Source organism: Triplophysa dalaica, chromosome 19 (assembly GCF_015846415.1).
Source record: "Triplophysa dalaica isolate WHDGS20190420 chromosome 19, ASM1584641v1, whole genome shotgun sequence".
In the NCBI taxonomy this organism is placed as follows: Eukaryota; Metazoa; Chordata; class Actinopteri; order Cypriniformes; family Nemacheilidae; genus Triplophysa; species Triplophysa dalaica.
The window spans coordinates 3,921,281-3,942,213 of record NC_079560.1 but is presented as its reverse complement, the minus strand read 5'-3'; the positions used below and the strand labels follow the sequence as shown (position 1 = coordinate 3,942,213).

The following is a 20,933-nucleotide window of genomic DNA, read 5'->3' as shown; positions in this document are numbered from 1 at the left end:
GAAAGGGATATTAAGGATATCTTTAATATAATAAGAAGTCACATATAATATTACATCTAAAAAAAGAAAAGGGAAGACAAGGCTTTAAAGAAATTTGAGTCTGAGAAAATTCCAATGCAAGACTGGCAAGCTGGACATATTTCAGGAAACCTGAGAGATTCAAGAAATCCAATATCAGTGTTGAGTCATTTCTTTGTTTCTCTTTGAGTCATTTCTCTGTTTCCCTGCATTGTTCTATGTTATTTGCAATAAACAGCTCAACAGAAACTGTCTACATTTAACATATTGGTTGCATGAAATGACTGAATCTGTCTGCTGTTTTAAACAAATGTTCGCAGTTTGGTCTTTTCTGATGTTTATGTCTATGATCCATTCACGAATAAAGCAGCCAAAAAACAAGGAGCCAGTAAACACATGTGATCATCGTTGGGAATTGTCTGGAAAGTCTACCCTATACATAAACATCAAAATATCTGTCAAGTAGCTCAACTATCCCAAAAATCATTCAAAAGGTTTATATACCTCGCGAAATAAGTTATTTTCATGAAGGCTCATGTAAAACCACAGGGCATATTATGTTCAAATAATTAGGAATCCCCCAAATCTTGTTTGATTTTAAGCGAGTAAAGTTTGATATCCATCACAGTTCCTCGGCGGTTCTGGATGTTCTGGTTACATCGTCACACAGGTTAAGAATACAATCTCAAGACCCCAATGTGTTATAGTAGAACGGGGTCATGTTTGGTCGATTTGCTCCGATAACTCGCTTTATGTAATCAATGGCAAAACCACAGCGAGTTATCTGTCAAAACATGAACTTCTAAGTATAAACTGATCTTCACCACAGAGGTTAGCGAAGTGCCTGCCATGTTACGCCGGTTACTCAACCGAGCTGTGAGAACAAAAGTCGATGCCAGAAAAAGTTCACAAGATCGTTCCAGAAAGGAGGATTTCAGTGGAAAATACTAGTGTTTCGTCTTTTAAACACGCAGACTTCTGGGAATACTGTTACAGGAAGACATAAATTACAAAGCATAGCTACCAAAGCTGGATACCTTTCTGTTCTTTATATTTTATCGATCTTTTTTATAATCCTTCTTCCTATCCCTGCTAAATATATCTGCGGGATGCTTCGCAGACCAGAGAAAACTGTCAAAAAATACCTTTTATCACAGATTGTAGATAATCTTTTGAAGGAACTACACATGCAAGGTATAATTCATCTAGTCTTTTTTTGGTGGTGGGAGTCTGTAGCAGAATGTTTTCCTGTTACGTTCACGTCTTTGATTCTGCGTAGTCCAGTTGCAGTCAGCAAGGTTGCCTTGGGATTCTTACATAAACCCAACACTCTGAATTGACTTTGGCATTTATGATATAATTGTACGAGGTACAGAGGACAAGGCAATTTGTCATGAAAAAGGATATGACTCTGAAGACCAGCTGTGCACAGATTGGTGTGTAACAGGCTCTGACCGTGTAGCTTTTGCTCTTTTGTAACACAATAATTCTAGATCAGATCTTTGGGCTTCTGAATTTTCTAGGCATGCAACGGTTGTTTGTTTAATCTCCATGGGGCACTTTACAAAGGTCAAAAACCTGTAAATGATGCTTTCATCTGTGGAACACAAAAGAAGATATTTTGAGAAATGTCTCAGTGGTTTTGTGTTCCCAGAAAGAAAGTTAATGGATTCTAATATGTTTTGGTGACAAATATTCTTAAGAAAATCTTCTCTTGTGTTCTGCAGAAAAAAGAAAGTAATACAGGTTTGGAATGACATGTGAGTGAGAAAATTATGGTAGGTTTTTCATTTTTAGCTGAACTATCCCTTTAAGTAAGTGGTATATAATAAAAATAATCCATCATTATTATTCCCCAATACAAAATCTAAAAAACCTGTCACCAATAAAACTTGCATTATACATACTACAGAGCTCCGGAGGTCATGTGACCCATTCTCTTTAACACAACCATGCTGTTAGGCAAGGACAGCCGGGAGCGAATATGAAATGAAAGGCACCAGCATGAGTTTCAAAGCAACAGAGTGCATTGCCACTTTAATTCAAAAGACAAAGCATGTACATAGCAAAATTTAATAGATTAAACGTAATAGGTCCCTATAATGCCCACGGGATGCATTTAACGTGTATCAATAAAGCAGTAATTCTCAAATCTGGCTCACGAGATCCATTTTCCTGCCATGTATAGCCCCGACTCTGATAAAACACACCTGAACAAACTTATCAAAATGTTAAAGAATATGTTGCGTTCGACTTAATGCGGGGCTGCGCATATGGCTTGGCATATGACAATAAAGAGACACGAGAGTGATCGCGGTTAGCTTGTTCAAGTGTGTTTTATCAGAGTTGGGGCTCACTTCGGCAGGAAAATGTCACAAGCCAGATTTGAGAATCACTGTGCTAAAGAAACAGATATCATTCCTGACCTTCACTATCCTGATATCCAACAACTACCTCATCAACTTTCCCTCGTCCTACTCCGGAGACTCTTTAAAAAAGCCTACAAAAGCCTGGAGAGGTACAAATGGAAACAGTTTGGAGTCTGCCGGCTAAAACCTGCTTTGTCTTCATTGGAAGGGCAACTGTGTTGTTAGCTAACGTAATCGACCCTCTTGTTTGTATAGCCAGCGAAGCTAAATTGCACCGAGTAACTTTACAGTAGACATCATTCATGAAATCAAAATAAAACGATTTCCCCTTTGCGTTCCCCCCGCTTGTGAGGGTATCCTTGTGCACAGCAACTGTACATCATGTTGAAATAGTAAGTCTAACAGTCTGGTTTTAAATTATTGTTCGACCAGTGTCGATATCAATGCTACAGCGGTTCTAGCGTTGTCCTGAATGCCTGCCAAAATGGCGGAGTTTAGATTGCGTGATGTCAACCTTCGGACCTCTATATATTGAAATATGGGTAATATGTGTAAATTATAATTTTGATAAAAATCTTTTCCTTTAGAAATATCCTGAACAAGCTGAAAAAAGGTATTTACAGTACATATTTAGCAGAAAATAAAACAATTGACATGAATCATACTGTTCATAACTTTACATCCACCTGATTCTTAATGTGTTGTGTTACATTCTTCAGCATCAGCAAATGTTTGCACCTTATGTTATAGTTTCTGTACAAGTCTCTAGTTGTCCTCAGTTTGTAAAGATTTTAACATCATATAGTTTCAGTGGCAACAACATCAAGAAACATTATAATGCCTATACTAAACTTTCGGTAGACCTTTGCAAAGAATCATTTGTAGAGTAGTTTTAATTTAATTTAATTCAATTTATATATAATAAATATAAAATAATTGTTATATTATTACTAGCCACTAGTCAGATTGATAACCAAACACAGACCGGAGGACAAACTCCTGAATGAAAAACAGAAAAAACATAAATAATCGAAAACTGAACTTTTAGTTAAACTTTAGTTATGTTTGTGTGTCGTGGACGATAAGTAACATCTGTTATAAAACACAACTTTAAAAACACACCCTGGCAGCTTCTCAACAATTCCTATTCATGTCTGGTCTCATCTCAAACAAGCAACTATGTATATATTAATTTTGCATGAATGGTTGGTTTAATTTAATTTAACATGCACATCATGCTCAGTTGCGCATTCACAAGTGAAACACTGTCAGATGCAGATTCTATTAAAATGGTCGACAAACTGCAACTATATGACGAACTACATTTCCACATCTTAAAGAGAGATTCATATTCATCAAACGCTCTGTCAATATTTTCTCTCATGTGTAACCTGTGTGCAGACGAATGGTCCGAACACATCACGGCCACTGCGCTCAAAAACATTACAATATTCACACACATCTAGCATGTCATTGAAAACAGACACTATAAAGCACTTTGATAACCACTTTTTGGCCCTAAATGACACTCTTCCCGACCCACAAATGCAGAATATTTATATCATAATTGTGTGAGGTATTGTTTTTCGAAGGCTTTAAAATATCCGAATTACAACCTAATACTCACATGTTAAAAGATCTCGTTTTTGTTTTTGCACATGCTCTCTGGCATTAAAAAAGTCGGATTATTTCATTTTGACAAGAGTCGGTGGTTGTAGAAAGGACCCCCCAAAGCCCATGTGGTTGTAGTTAGATGCAGTTCTGAATCTCGCTTTGGCCAGAAATCACACAAATTTGATATGGAGCGATGTCTATCTGTGTCTTCACACTCAGTAACCAATTTCGTTATCCGCGCGATCTAAACACAAGGCGATGCCTTCTAGAGAGAAGGTTAATGAAACAAAACCAAGAAAAGATGTCCGTCGTCTTCGATTCGAACACGGACCGCGATAAACAGGGCTGAGAACTGCAGCGTCTGGCTTCAATATACGACAGGAGGAGGAAGTCGAGGTATCTTTAGAAGCACGTTAAGCAGGCCTGGCACTGTCTCGAATCTGCGTGATGTCTCTCACCCTGACAACCCCGGAAATTACAGAGAACACGTCTGTCTATAAGTTGTTCAACAGAGCCCACGTTTACGGACGTCCCTTTCTGCGCCTTTATACTTTTAACTCGAACCATACTGCACCCCTGGCCCGGGGCCATATTCGCTGCGGAGAGACGGCTTTCACTAGTGGAGCCCTCAACAGGCAGCCCATTTTCTCAGTAATGGGCAACATTTCCAGGAAAACGTCAAGTGCATGGACTGACCACCTAAACGGCGACACCTTCCTTTGCCGGAGGACACGCTGTGGTCGACGTGAATAAACGATGGACTTAATGAATTAACAGAAAAGCAGAGAAACTGATCGAATGGTAACTGGTCCCCAAGCGTTGACCTTGGGAACGTAAAGTTTACAAAAACACCAAATCAGGACAAATCGGTTAAGGGGAAAATATACATTCTACACATCAACAAGGCTATTTTAAAGATGGGCACTGTTCAAGTATTCTCACAGATTTCACATCTAACCTTCAGAGAGTCACAGGATTACGAGGTATCGAATGTCCAGCGTTTTTCGCGCTAGAGAACAACGAGACGACTGTGATTTGCATGTCCAGAACCGAGACCCGTATGTCTCGTTGAGAGAACAGCTTGACGTTCCAAATTTATGCACGAACTGGCATTTACAGCAAACTCTATCTGACGGACAAAAATATTGAAATTCAGAAGCGTACAAGATTACAATAGCGCTACGATGTCAGTCACGTCAAAATTTGCTACAGCATGCAAATTCTTTATTAACTTTGAATATCCAGATGTTAGCAATAGAAAAGGATTGGTACCGTGGCGTTTTACCATTCATAACATTTCTTATTGCTGGCTAAAATCCTAAAGGACTGATAAATTATCCTCTTTTCTCCTAATGGGAGCGTAAATAAAAAGTTAAATGACCACGAACTTTGTAAAAAAAGAAGACCAAAACAGCCAAACATTCAGTCAGTGAAATATGTGCTGTAAATCCCATAACATGCGAATGGTTAACCACCTAAAGGAGAAGAAAAGCAGACTGCGGTTTTGCAAGACCATGTATAATTTCCTGTGCACATAAACATCGCAAAGTTTGATTTAATCATCCGGTGTATATCAATCACACAATATTCACATTAATGTTCTCATTTTTTTAATCAGAATTCTAATTTTCAAGGTTTTATAGCCTTGGTGGGAAAAAGCTCAAGTCCAGTAAAATTTGTATAAATTGTCAAGGTTTCCTACGGATTAATTTTTTAAAGAGAACAGCGATAGAAACGGCAAAATCATGGGTTTGTTTTTCAGGGAATGCACATAGTCATAAAAAATTATATAGCATTAAATCACTGTTTATTGCTTTGGATTAAAGTGCCTCCCAATTGCGTATAGATGTGTGCAAATGTAAATCACATTAATAAAACTTTAAACCGAATGCAATTCATTTACACGCTCAAATTCCTTCCAAAATCATAACAAAAAGCCAATTTCAACAATAAATTAGAAAAAGCAATTAAAGTTTCCATCAAGCAAAAGCACAAGAACTCAGCTTTAGTTTTAGGGCTTAATGCTGCTAACTCGAGTATGTATACCACATTTTCAGAGGGTGCACGCGGGGGTCATGTTGATGCAAATCACAGTCCTCTAATATTCTCAGGATATCCCAGAATTCACAGCTTATCATTAGGTTCACGGTACTATTTCCATCAAAGCACGCTTAACCAAATGAACGCACATATGCAGCATGTTGACACAGTACAAAGCCCTACACATCATCAACCTGTGTTCAGACCCTCTTGCTTTAATTGAGACTGATGCACACATCTGTTTCTTTTTACATGGCCAAATCCACTGGGTAGCTTTTATTCAAACTACTGGCACCTATTCAATATGAACCCCCTCAAACCATGGCAAGGGGAAATTTAATATTGTCAGAAACAGATAAGCACGACGTGGCACAATCAGGATGACGGTGCTATTAAAATAAAAAAATTACTTCTAAAAAGTTATTATAGCAAACTTCTATATGTTCTGTGGAACACAAAAGATGAAACTTATCAACTGTATGTATGCGTTGTTTGGATACCAACGTTCTTCAAAATATCTTGTTGGTGTTCTCCAGAAGAAAGAAAGTCATGCAGGTTTGGAATGACATGAGGATGAGAAATTTTTGGGGTGAACCATCCCAAAAGTTAACACATACTGTCATTCTGGAGCTCACATGGGCAACGTCAACGCCATTTCCAGTTTCTCCTCTTTTCATGCACTCTGGCTACTCTTTGTACCATTAGTCACCAAAAGGGCAAAGACAAAGATTAAAGAGATTTCAATTGAACATTCGACATCTGTTTACAACTCCCAGACAAACTGATGTCAGGCAAATGGTCACAAAGCTATGCGCCTCAGTCTTTCCAAGCAGGACACAAATATTTGTCAAAAAGAGGAAGTTTTAGTCCAAACAAGAGTAAATAAACCTATGACAACATACTTCAAATAAAACTAGTTTTCTAAAAACACATGCCCTTCGTAGCTGTGAATAATGAGCGAGAGGCACTTCATCCATGACTTTGCCCGTGATCTACAGAAGCTTGAAATTGGGGTGAGTGGTCCTCTGCCAAGCCAAAACCTTGAGGCTAGCATTGAAAAGATAAACCAGCACAACTGTGAATCAGAGTTTCATGGCTTGGCGTGTGTGTCTTATTGGTTAAAGTTACAGACATGCTTGTCACATCCCATCTGACCTGCCCCCTAACGGCATGGATTAAAAGATGACTCAGTGTCCGGCTAACAGGTCTGGACAGCTAAAGTTGTGTCTGGTACAATCAATAATGATGCTGAAGCATGTTAGATTACATAGAGTAGCTGTTTTCAACTTAACTATAAACAGTGTTTTATAAAAACACAAGCATAAATGAATGTATTATAATACCAGGGGTGGTGGAGGTAATGGTGCGCCAAAAACAACTAAAAATATTTTTATTTATTTAACGAATATAAAAACTACTTTAAACACTGGTGATTCTATTAGTTTTAAATTACAAATAATTGTGTTAATATTGTTTCTTGAAAAGGCCACTGCTCACAAAAAGCTACAAATCTTAACTATTGCTTTTAAAACCATGATGATTGACTTTCTCAGTAATGGTTTTTGTTCATTTAACCAATAAAAGTCACAGATTGCAGCTGTAATATGAATGAACCTGTAGCTGCACTTCACTTCATTGGCCCTGAAATTGAGTTGGCAGGACCCCGGCCAGGACAAATGGGAGTTTTTTCTTCATAAAGAGAAAAACTTTCCCTTGAGCTTTGAATACAAACAATGAAATCAAAGCTAACCTAAAAGTGTCACTTGGGTACTTATATAATAACTGAACTTTTAGATATGCTGCATTTTTAGATATGTTGCAAAAACAAGTGATATATACATGTAAAAAACTCACCGGCACAACGGTGTAGTGCGGTGGAATCTCTTCAGGTATGTTGATCTAAGCTAAGTAGAAGTGATGTGACAGTTCATTATTAAAACCTCTAAACTATATCACAAATAAGCTACAAACAAAAAATAGCTAATGGGTCACTATAATGGCAGTTCTGTATACATTAAAGCGGCCGTAACACACTCGGTTTCTGCCTATTTCATATCAATCTTGAGTGCCTATAGAGTAGTATTGCATTCTTCGTATCTTTGAAGAGTATTTCATTTGATCACATTTATAAAAGATAGATACAGCTGTACGATTATTTCCGAAAGCATACGGTGCGTGCGGGGGGAGGGGTAGGCTGAACTAAAGCACGTGCGCACCCATTGACAACAAAACACAGTCATCAGTTTCACTCACAGCATGCATTTCATGTCCGGCATCTTTTAGCGCTGGGGCGGCTACATATATCGGTTTCAAACGATCTCAAAATCAAGCGTTATATCCACCGTTTATATATAATATTCATCACCCAAATGCATTGATCAAACAAACAGCTGAACTTCGCGAACGTTTGGTCTCTCTCCTGCACACAAGTGAAAGTGACATCTGCCCATGCTCCTTCTCCTGGTCGCATGCTTTTCCGGGAGAATTCTCCAATAAGGGACTAAGAAAAATTGTTATGAAACAGTTTTAAATGTTCAAAAAAAACTTTCTGAAACCTGTACGATCGCTGGGGGAGTTTTTTGAGCACACAAGTATTACGTAATACGCCCAACTCGTTTTTGACAAGTTGACCATGTTAAGCACGTTTAACATTGTAAAGAAGTCAGAATGCATGAAACACTGTTGCACGGCCACTTTAAACCTCCCCACTACTGTAATGCCATAAATACTGTACTACAACCTTCCAAGATACAACAGTGCCTATAAATAGAGCCAAACTTTCTTTTTCTGTTCTACACACTAAACAAACACAAAAACACCAAAGGTGAATGTAGTGGAGTAGGTGGGGCCTCAAATCACGTAGGAGATCGGGAGCATATAAGAGAACGAGAGACCAGACCGTCGAAGAGAGAGGACCGGGCCCGAACATGTTTGTATTTGTATTTATGTTCTTGTGTTTTACATCCGTGTTTTTGTTTTGTTTGCCGGCAGTCGGCCATGAAGGGCCGTTGGCTTTTATTATTTATATTAAAACTGTATTTAAATGTCTGCCAGTTCCCGCCTCCTTCCTTTTATTGAACCTCTCTACAGTGAACAACTTAAAACTGGATTATGTTTTTTTCATATTGAAACCCTTTACCATAAATAGTCATGCTATGGTATAGTACTGACATAAAATATACATTGCCTACAGCTCTAACCAAGAACACTCCTGATAATAAATATGACTTTATAGACGTGTATGACATTTATTGCAGTGGTTTTGCCAATGCTTTGGCATATGATGAGATATCCTGCTGTGATTCTTCTGTACCAGTTCACTTCAGTACATGAGCTCAGGCAAAAATCCAAAGAGATCAGTCTGTCAAGATTTAACACTGCTGTATGTACAATATTAAATTCATTCGTTTGTAAGATACCTGTCAAACGCAACATTCATCCAAATTTCTAATCGATTAAGTGTTCAAATTAGCCCTGCCAACGGCTCTTTCTGAAAACGTTATTAAATTCAGGGAACATCAATCATTGCCTCCGTCTCCCAGATAAATGCTGCTTGACCTCATCTGATGCGAGCTCAAAAAGGATTTCTTTATGCAGAAGCGTCTCCTGATGATAAATGAATCAATAAATCCAGGAGAATTCTAGATAAAAGCAGAAATGCGTATGTCTTTGTGCATTTCATTTATGAACGAAATAAACCGCAATGGAATTAATTCAATAAATATGGCTCTTTGCAGAAGGAAGCAAGACTATAATTTTTGTTACAATACAGAATAAATTATCAAAGGCTATCCAAAAACATCAAGAAAAAGGCATTTTAAATCTTTACAGCTATGAAAGTCCAGAGAAAATAGGTTCATGCACAAAGAACGTACAGTAGAATAACAGCGTTTCACAATCCAGAGTTTATGCAATGATTTTATCTTTTAACAAACACTGACAGAGTATAAACAATTTCCAAGCCTTGTGATTGGTTACAGTTAAAGCCATTTTTAAGTGGACAGCTGCAAACCTGGGCAAAATACAACAAGGTTTTTAGTGCCTTCGCTTTGTTGAAGCTTGCATTGTTTTTACAAGAATGACATGAGAACAATAATAATATTCTACACAGAACTGAGGTCAAATTCAAACTTTTACTAGACAAAAAAGAATAACAATATTATATTTAAGATATGAACATTTATTTTAACAATATTAATATATTTAATAATAATACTTATTAATATTATTTGGAATAATAGTTATCTGTACCTACCAAGTTGGAAATCATAAATGGCTAACTTGGAAAACTGTACTTTTGTGCATGTGGTTAGGAAGAGGGGCCGGTGGCGTGTTTGATAGTTTGAATCAGCTGTGCGCACAACGGTCCCTGATATCTCACGGTGGATATTGGGAACATAAGAGGACGAGCGACGGGACTGTTGACGAGAGAGGACCGGGCCAGAACATGTTTGTATTTGTATTTATGTTCTTCTGTTTTACTTTCGTGTTTTTGTTTTGTTCGCCGGCGGTCGGCCGTGAGGGGCCGCCGGCTGTTATTATTTATATTAAAACTTTGTTTAAGTGTCTTCCAGTTCCCGCCTCCTTCCTTCCTTTTATTGAACCTCGTTAAATTGCTGCCGAAACCCGGAACAGCTGATTCAAACTATCAATCACGCCACCGGCCCCGCCTCAAGGCTCTCGTCACGTCTTCCTAACCACAGCGTACTTGTAAGAGCGCACCCGGATCATGTGACATGAGCGGGAAAAAAGACAGTGATGTGGATATTATGGGATGGAGGGCCAAAATCATGTCACATAATCAGCAAATGTTAGCGAGAGCAAGACCAGAGTTGATACATCACTGAGGAATGCAACACAACAAAAACAACACGTTCTCTCTCTCTCCCCCCGCATGTCTGCTAAGATAACTCGACAGCAACACTGCAGACTCCGCATGGCTCAATCGAGCTCACAGAGTGTGATGAAAAGATGCTTTTTTCAGTCAACTACTGGAGGAAAGGGGATAAATGATGCCAGAATGGAGACAGACGCATTTTAGATTTGCTTTAGCCGAGAGGTTTCTCAATGAGCTGAGATGTGGAGTTATTCATCACCCAACGACTGGCAAAAGTCGAGAAGGGAGGATTCAGCCAACTGGCGACAGGGTTTGAGAGCCGAGAGTCATCAGTTATGTTCTGTTAGCGATAACCCCTCTCCTCGATCATACAATCTCAACTTTTAAACAGAACTATTTTTCAATAGAACTTTTATTTTCTTTATGTAAAAGTTTAACTTCAACATTAGCTCCTTAAAAACAGAGATCTAAAGTGTTGAGAACTTTGGTTAAACTGCAACATGGTTAACTGGATTTACAACAGCAGGCCACAATTATTCAGGTTGTTGACCTTTGACCTTCTAATTGCATGAGCAAACCATTACCCGCCAAACCAAGAGTCTGTATCGGTTTGACTAGTGAGACAAAACAGACCACCATTGCTTCCAACTACTGAAATGAGAACAGCGACTAATAGCCAATCTTTGTAAAACTGTTTCTGAAATTAACCTTTGTGAATGCAAGAATGCAAGAGAGATGGCCATTATTTGTATGTGACATCATCAGATCATATTATAATAACATTAAATCGCTTTCATCATCGGCATGCTTTACTTCTGACAAAGAACTGTGATTTATTGGGTCATTCAAAAGCTATTCACGTACAGTCCGGCGAGCTTGTAGCTGTAGTCAAAACATGAGCTTTTTTAATATTATGTTCACATCATTCATACATCAAAAGTGACTGTGGTTGTTTCTTAATTCAGCCAATTTTCCCTCAGATGCCTTTCATGCGTTATGTGTTTTATTATGACAGATTCGAATAATTGGTCAAATAAGACAATTACATCGCCAATACCATAACACGCCAAATTCATATTTATAAGATCGCATGAGCTAATCTTTCAACTTGACACAATTTGTTTAGATATCAATGGGCCGTTACAATTTTTCACCTTGAATCATTTCTTCAAGATATTTTTAAGAAAGTTCATGAATGTGTAGCTTACAGCTGTGTACACACATCAGCGCTCAACCCGGCGTTGTGAGAACCACCGTCGTGACAAGATGTAGAAAGCAGGGAGAAAAAATGATTCAAGGAGCGCACTGAAAAACAAAGGGCTTTTTCCACTGGCACCGCTTTCTTTCGAATTATCACCGACTCCATCGGGGCCTTGCGTGCACCATGTGTAAATTCCAGAGGTTGTTGGGTAATGCATTGAGTTTTCTCCATGCTTTGACTAGTTCGGCTCAACTGATCCTGAGTAAACTCTGGCTGCGTCGACAACAATCAGACATTCAATCTAACTCTCTCTTCAACATTCGGTGTTGGGTTATTGAAAACCTGCGTTCTCCAGTGGACATTTATTAACCGATGGTGAAGATAGGGGGTCATCCCTGTCATAAATACCGACAAGTTAAAAGGCCTGTTAATATGCTCAAGTGGTGTTGTCTTAGTGGTCAGTGGTGCGTTTGATTTAGGTAAATAAACACCCATAGTGCATTTGTGTCCTTCACATACTTTAGCCGAAATAAGAGCATTTGGACCACTGAACTCTCTTAAAGAGTTGTCCTGCGTGAGTAAACTAACAGGAATGCCTATGGAATTCAAAAAACAATAGCACAAATAAACACGGGCCCAAAGAGCATGGTTTGATCCGCTGCCATTTATTCCAACAGATGTCGTAAAGAGACAGAGAACAATACAAAGGATTTCCTGTTAAACAAATCGCCCTTCTCTTACACGAGTCAACAATGCTAATATCCGAATCCGCCAAATTTTCACGAGCTCGTCTGGATGACAACGTTTTTAAGAACTTGCCTGATGACCACTTGAACCGATGGATGAAGTCTTTAGCTGATAGGAACCATCTGCTGGAGTTAACAAAGAACGGCATTAATCACTGTAAAATTGCGTAATATTTCTGACCCAAGTCGTAAAACTAAATATACTGGAAATCCGAAGGGCAGATGCTCGGAGAGCGAACTGCATCCACTGCTTCCAGCTTGTGTCTGTTAAATATATTAAAGCCGAGAGAAAACCTCCCAAAATGTTTGTTGGAAATAAATCATCCTTAAATATTCTGGCAATTAACATGCAAAGATGTCTTATGTATTTGGGACGGGAATGTCATGCTTCAAATGTTCTTCCGTTTCATAAGCGAACAAGTGTTAATAGCTGCCAAAGTTCAATCGTTTTAGTGTACTGTTGATGGCAACGTCTACACAAATTAAAAGTGATCGATTGTAAAACTCACTCACAATTGCAATATATCAGTTCTGCTATGCACAGACAGGAAACATGGCGCAAATTTGGGCAAGAATCATGCCGATATAAAGTGCGTACTTCGCTTGAACGCTCCGTCTGATCACACCTCATTTACATCTGTGAACTGAGATAACCTTAAAGTAACTCAAGTATGACCACAAGCATAAAAGAAAATCTTCCAAAAATAACTAAAAAACAAGACAATTACATTCCTCATCTCAAGCATTGATTCAATTTTTGTCTCTCTTTCTGGTTTCTGGATAGGGTGGGATGACATTACCCCTCACAATAAAACGTTAGCCTCATTGTGACATCCATAGACAGTTTGTCCCAGGACATCACACTTCAGGCATGCCATGTGATGCAACATCCAGTTACACCAACACACAAAAAAGACGTTAAATTATTGGCAATGCCAAAAAGAATAGCAAATATTGAAATAAAAGTTATGAATACCTTTGAGTTCAAAAGTCATTTGAGACACTAGCTAATAAAAGAGATCATTAAATGATTTAAAGTGAACCACAGAAGATACGAAATGTGAATGAGCTTTGCTCATTTAGTAAGACTTATTAATTCAGTTGGCTATAATGGGCTGAAAAGTTAGTTGAAAATGACACATTTATTTGATTATTTGATTCAAAATAGTGTGTACAAGATCAGGATGGCTCCACCTCCGCCTCATTTTGAGCCAGGAAAAACCCTGCAAACAACTAAATAAAAAGGAGGCTAAAATGAATGGCTACATATGCTACAATCTTGTAAAGTACATTTATATTGCCTGAACACCAACCTTGAATCTGTTGAGCGGTAGGTAACCACTACTGTTTTCAAGCCATCTAACAGGTTTTAGTTTACTGTGCATAGAACAGACACATCTGCATTTACTCAACAGAGCTTTTAGATATGTCTGACCTGAAAAACATCATATGAATAGATGGTCCCGTCTCAATTCGCCTTTGCTTTTGGAAACACTTTCTTGAAATATCATTGGACATAAAGATGAAGTCTTTCGCAGAGAAGGACGCCTGGACGCCTAGTTTGTTGGTTGAGCGAATAATTAAAAAGCTTTCAGCTGGCGATGAACAAGTGATTGTGGTCAGATGAACTTCTCGTGTAAGTTCAAGGCTGTTTTGGGGGAGTTTGCGAGGGAATCAAATGAATGATATCCATGAAGTTTTATACGATACAGCTTTTGTCTTTGGATCTATTTGCCTTTGGCCTGGAATTCTTCAACATCAAAACTCAGAACAGGCCTGTAACCACCAGAAATATTTGGAAGAACAACCAAGCGTATTTCTATTACGAGTCAGCTGCAGTGCTGAAAAGGGTGCCGTTTTTTAGAAACACCTCTCATATGTTCTGGAAAGGCTTATCCTGATCTTTTTCATCCGACTTTTTAATACTTCCCTTGATTCAAGTTCTTAGAAACAATACATCTATTAATCCAAAAATTATAACGCTAACTCATTTTGTATGCTGTGGATCATTTAAACGGCAGGCCTATAAATTAGTCTGGATTAGCTATATCAACAACCTGCACAGTGGTCTTTGAGAGAACCGAGCTTTCCTCTGTAAAACTCAAACCCTCAATAAAACCTAGCATTGACTGCACAATTAATCTTTGGGACACGTTTTAGCAATCGCGCATTGGCAGACGAACGCATTCATACTGGACCAACAAAGCACTAAAAATAGCTTTACACTAGCACACATGTGTAGGTAGTTTGTGAGACCGGACAGAAGTTACTGAAGCCAAGGAAAGCTCAAATCCACTCAATGATTGAGTAAAGACACAAAACTGCACATTTGCAGTTGTTGACTGATGGGTCATACAAATCACTTTTGTGATCTATTTGTCCTAAAACAGCCGAATGCTAAAAAATGCAGGCAATGATAGGTCAGCACAAAATAAAATTTGTTCTTCAGAACCTGTATATGACTCCTTCTTCTGTGGAACACAAAAGGAGATATTTTGAGAAATGTCTCTGTGGTTTTACGTCCACACAATGGAAGTAAATGAGGGCCAATGCTGTTCGGTTACCAACATTCTTCAAAATAATTTTGTGTTTTGCTGAAGAAAGCCATGCAAGTTTATTTTAATTTTTGGCTGAACTGTCCCTTACAGAGCAGAGGTGTTTTTCATATTCAGTAAAAATCGTAACCCCATCTTTATGATTAAGAGAATGTCAAGCCAGATTTCACAGCCGTCAAACTCCAAAATGGATCACAACCAAGCAACAATATCGCAATACAGCGGACTGCTCCTTTGTTAGACATTTTAATCTACTAAAGAGACCAACCCCGGCTCTTCGGTATACAATGAAAGATGCTCAAAAACCTAATGCACAAAACCCGAGACATTAAAGCATTAATATATGAATTGAACAATAACACAAATATTTACCAACCGTGTAATGACTTTGAGAGCTGCCAAGCCACAACCTAACAGAGGTGTGGTGGGTAAAATTAAATGCACCTGATGATTTACAATGAGCTCACATTAAAACTCCCATGAGTCATTTCAGTGATCTGCTAAAGACCAGATGGTAATGACAGGCCCTCTCACTCCAGACGCAGCGCACAAATGCTCGCCCTGCACGCTTGAGAGACCGGGGACTCGGGAGGTCACTAGCGCCGGCGCACCACACACGCCCAACGTTAACAAGAACAAGCTTAACAACGATTTTGGCAAGAGTTTCAAAGCATTGCCGTCAACGCCTGCTGAAATAAAAGACTTGTAGTAGTTTGTGCATTAACGTGCAACCTCTGGCATGCAGGTGGACTGGAACACTGAAGAGAGAGAGAAAGAGAGAGAGAGAGCGAGAGAGAGAGAGAGAGAGAGAGAGAGTAAAAGATAGAAAACAAAACCCTTACTTCAACAACTTCAGATAAATTACTATTCAATTGAGGGGATTAGCTGCAACACAATAACCCCTCAAAAATAATATCCATCCCCAGGTAACACAGTCCAGACCAGAACAATAAGACCAGCTATAAAAACTGGCTTAAGTAAATTACCATGGTAAATTGGATGAGCCTGGGTCTATTTGGACCTGGAGCCAGCTTAAAGTTCCAGCATCATAATCCCTAACCTTCAAAGAGTAACAGCTTTCTTAAACTACTTCTGAACGCACACAGAGGATGAAAAAACGGATTATTTTATTTGCCTCAAAGGACACAAACACAGTACTAACAGACAACAACATTACAAAGAAAGACTTTAATAAAGACTTGAATGACGGAAATGACAGATGTCCCTTCTTTGAGAACATGCTTGGTGACCGACCGTCTATAAAGTCTCATCTTGTCTTATTTATAAACAAATCGACTAAAACTATGCGAATAGCAATACACTCACTGAGCAAAACTGTTAAGACGACACCATCTCACCTTAAAATAAACTCATGGTTGCTTCATTCTAAAAAAAATGTTTTGGTGATATAGAATACCAAAATATGTGAACCACAACTGTGGTAAACCAATACATTTAACAAACTAAAACCAGCCATTGGCAATGAAGCCAATGACCTAAATTAAATCTCAAATACAAAGCTATTACAATACATAATTTCTTGGAAGCTATCCTGCCAATATTTCCAGATAACCTTCAGGCAACACAAGTTTATGCAATAAAAACCATGAAGCGTTTAAAGTACAACAGGACATTTCTGACAATGCAGCACTTTGAATATAAAGAGAAAAGTTTATTCACAGGTAAATTCATCCTACAGGAAAAGCTGTGATGTACTAGAGCCGCCAGCTCACATAAACACAGTATTAAATAAATCACAGAAAGCTTATAGAAAATATAAACAAGGTAATTCAAGAAAATGCGAAACATTGAAACTAGTCCAAGAAACAGTCTCGTACCTGTAGCATGTGGTCAGCTCTCCCGTGGACTTTACGCACGGATATTTCGTCGTTGCGATGTTGTTCTCTAAACACACATCTCTGCAATAACACAAATGATCCGTCAGCTGTTTCTTTTTCATATAAACACATCTGCCACACAGCAGACAAACTTTAATTCCCTCTGAGTTTGCGGTAAGAGCAAACTGACCGCGCGCGTCTTTGGAGACCCAGCGCCCTCCGCGCGCACTTTACCTGTCTGCATCCTCTTTCTCCTCACGGAAAGTCCACGACGTCCCCAAAGAGAACAATATTGCCACAGCAGCGAGACCGAGAAGAGTTCCTCTGCCCGTGTAGCTCATCGCAAACAGATATTTGTCCGTTTAAAGCCAGCGTTGCGTTGCATTGGAATTGGGAGAGTATTGATCGGTTACCTCCCGCGAAGCCACGAGCGCAGATTCTTCAGTTCACGAATATCGTCCGGCCCCTCCCACTGCCACACTTTATCAACTTCTACACCAAAGTTATTACATGTATAAAAGTTACACCTGTATGTATGTACTGTGTGCAACGGTTTGAGGCTGTTGACAAATAACAATTGCGTTTATATTTCTAGCATCACCGGATACATTCAGGTAAATAAACACATTTTGACATAATGACTATCAAAAACTTAATTTAGTTAACCTAATAACCCTAACGTTACATACTGATCCAAATTTTAAACAAATATCCATTACTTTTAAACCCTAAATACAACATAACAATCTGAAAATAATAAGACATTTTTGTTTTGTCTCTAATTATTTTAATTTGTTGGAACACCCCGTTTTAAGCACTTTAGTTTATTAACGTTTCATGGATTAAAAATACTACGATATTACGTTTTAAACCTTCAGCCGCTGTTACATGTGTTCGCCATTAGGGATTCAACGCGTAAATAAACAGCATAAACCAGAAATGGCCTCAAATAAGTCATGCAGCTATAAAATCACCTTAATTTGTTAATTGACTATATTCTGCTTCCTACAACGTCAGGTTGAGAAAATACGTTTGATGCTGCGATCTAGCGCATGCGCATCAGATCAGGCGCCTCGGCCACTGGTGTCTCTCCTGCATGTGTCTGCACAAAATGTGTCCTTGTATGTACGGTATAAGAAATCCGGGCATCCATGAGGTGAAAAAGCTCAATTTACATCCCTCATGCCAGTTCACTGATATACTCTTAAATATTACCTTACCTGTACGTGACATACGTCATTTGTTGCCTATTTCATGTGAGATCTGTAGTGTTTAGGCCGTTCAGTAATTTGTGTATGTGTGTGCAGGTTGTGATCTTATTTAATGACGCTTTTAAATCGTAAATGAAGTGCAAAACGGATTAGACCAGAATAACAACATCATTTCTCAGTTTGCATGTTTAAATCCTTTTTAAATGATTGTTTTGAATGAGGTTGTTTGTCTGACGGCCCTGGTCAGGTCACAAAAATGTGCTGCTATCAGAAAAAGTGATTATTCATATACTTTCTCTTTTACATGATATATTTTCCTTTTTAGGTTTGAGTTGCTTTTTTCATTCATAACATATTTCATTGTTGATTCAGGGCCAGATTTTCTTGGACACAGTGTCACCCTCTAGTGGCTCACAAAGCAGCATCCGTGCATTGTTTGCAGCCCAGACTAAAAATGATCTCATTCCTTTTACAAGAGTCCATAGAGCAGCAATCCTTCCTGATGAATAATCTCACATCTCATTTCAGAATCATCCGGTATGACCAAATGTATCAAAACAGGCCATCCTAGAACTACTTGCAAAAAGATGAGTCGTCATGCAGCTGCTTGTATTGCATTTTTTTTTTAACAATTCCTTGCCATTTTAAAAGTGATATGGTACGATACAGTCTTACATCTTTCTAAATTTAAAGTTAGTATACAAATACCATACAATATAGAGCCATAGAAGGTTTGATTTGTGTTTGTACATGTGTAAAACCTCTGACTTTGGTATCTTGGCATATCTGAGCAGAATTTAGGTCAAACACATTGGAAAATAAAACACAGAAGACTTTCTCTAAACCTGTCAGATGAAGCATGAGGGTGGGTATCACATTTTAATTGCACTGACCCCGTTTTTAAATTCTGTCCAGCTGTTGACGTACAATCCTTTGAATGTCTCAGGTGGTTACATTATTCATGCTGCGCTGTTCAAACATCCAAACACAGAACAGAACAAATAAATACAGAACAAATTGTTTTCAGACGGAGAACACCTGCTCTTTTTTAGGATATAAAAATCTAATCAAACGCCGATGAGCTATTTGTTGTGTTTATATGGTTTAACTAGGCATTTTATTCAGTGTAACAGAACTGCATTACTTATAAAACAACAATTTAACATTTGTGCTTCAAAAGGGATAGTCTCTATTACATCAAATAGAAGAATTGAGTTGACACAAAGTTATTAGTCAGCCAAATTCGAAACTGTGCTTATGAGAACTAACGCCCTTCGCATCCGTTGTTGTAGTTTTGTTTTTAATTAAAGAAATAGAGCCGTGAAATAATGTAGGAAAATATGCGCAGCCATTAAAACAGTCTATTATTTGAATGTTAATGTGACATGTAAATATTTCCGGTTCGAGCTCCAGAGAGCCAAGTTTAAAATAAAGTGCTGTTTTGATTCTGAATAAAGCCTCTTTGTTTTGTGCAAAAACATTTTTTTTACTTGGCTGTGAACATCTGACGTCTAGGCACATTTTCTGAGCAGACCACCAAATGTGTAGACGTTTAAACTGGCATCAGCCAACAAATGATAGTAGAGCTTTTCCCAGAACTAACAGTATTTATCACTGACATTTTTTGCACTTTTAAGTCAGTTCCCTTCAAGTTCACAAAGTTTTCAGGCATAACTTATGCGGACAAGTTCAATCAACTCTAGATAGTTCACGCAAAAAAATTAATTCTGTCATCATTTAGTCACGCTCTTGTCATTTTAAACTTTTACGCAGAACATATAAGAAGGTCTTTTTAAGAAAGTAACCGGTTTTGTGTCCATACAATAGAATTGTATGGCGCAGTTCAATGCAAGTGAATGGATGCTGGTGCTGTTCGGTTACTTTCTTCAAAATATCTTCTTTTGTGTTCTCCAGAAGAAAGAAAGTAATAAAGGTTTGAAATGACAAGAGGGTGAGTAAATGATGACAGAATGTTCATTTTTGGGTGAACTATCACTTTAATTTAGTTTGAAATATTTTGTTATTAAATGCACTGACAATCATAGTTTATACGAAAGGGATTTGGAAATGTTTCCTTTTCACAAAAAGCACATCATACAGGCTGCATCACTGGCCTAATGACATTTACATGTGTGTGCGTGAGAACAGGAAGCATTTGCCATTTTGACCTTCAGGTTACCTAAATCAATGGTCCATAATCAAGGTCAACCTGGGGTGCTGCACTCTCTCCCTCCCTCTCTCTCTCTCTCTCTCTCTCTCTCTTCTTCACACCATCTCATTGGATGACACATTAAAATGACTGCTCTGTATTGTGAATCAATGTGAACGATGTTAAAAGAGTCTGTGGATAGAAAATGAGACTGTGGGATTTATTACCACTCTGCATCAATGCAATCTGAGGCCAGGACAAGACCTATGATATATTGAGCACACTGTGTGCTGTAATGCACACATTTCACTTTTCGGTCACCTTCCAGTAACTTCAGTTTATTAAATATTATTAT

At 38.3% G+C, this 20,933-nt stretch overlaps 1 protein-coding gene across 1 annotated transcript in view; it reads right to left on the bottom strand.

Moving 5' to 3' along the window:
- Positions 1-17,691, bottom strand: part of ccbe1 (collagen and calcium binding EGF domains 1) — a 41,605-nt gene extending 23,914 nt beyond the window's left edge. The window contains exons 1-2 of the mRNA XM_056731844.1: positions 17,453-17,691; positions 17,219-17,299 (exon numbers count right to left, since the gene is read on the bottom strand). Coding sequence (XP_056587822.1) covers positions 17,219-17,299; positions 17,453-17,559 — 188 coding nt within the window. The 5' untranslated portion in view covers positions 17,560-17,691. The remainder of the gene's footprint in view (positions 1-17,218; positions 17,300-17,452) is intronic.
- Between the last annotated feature and the right edge of the window lie 3,242 nt (positions 17,692-20,933).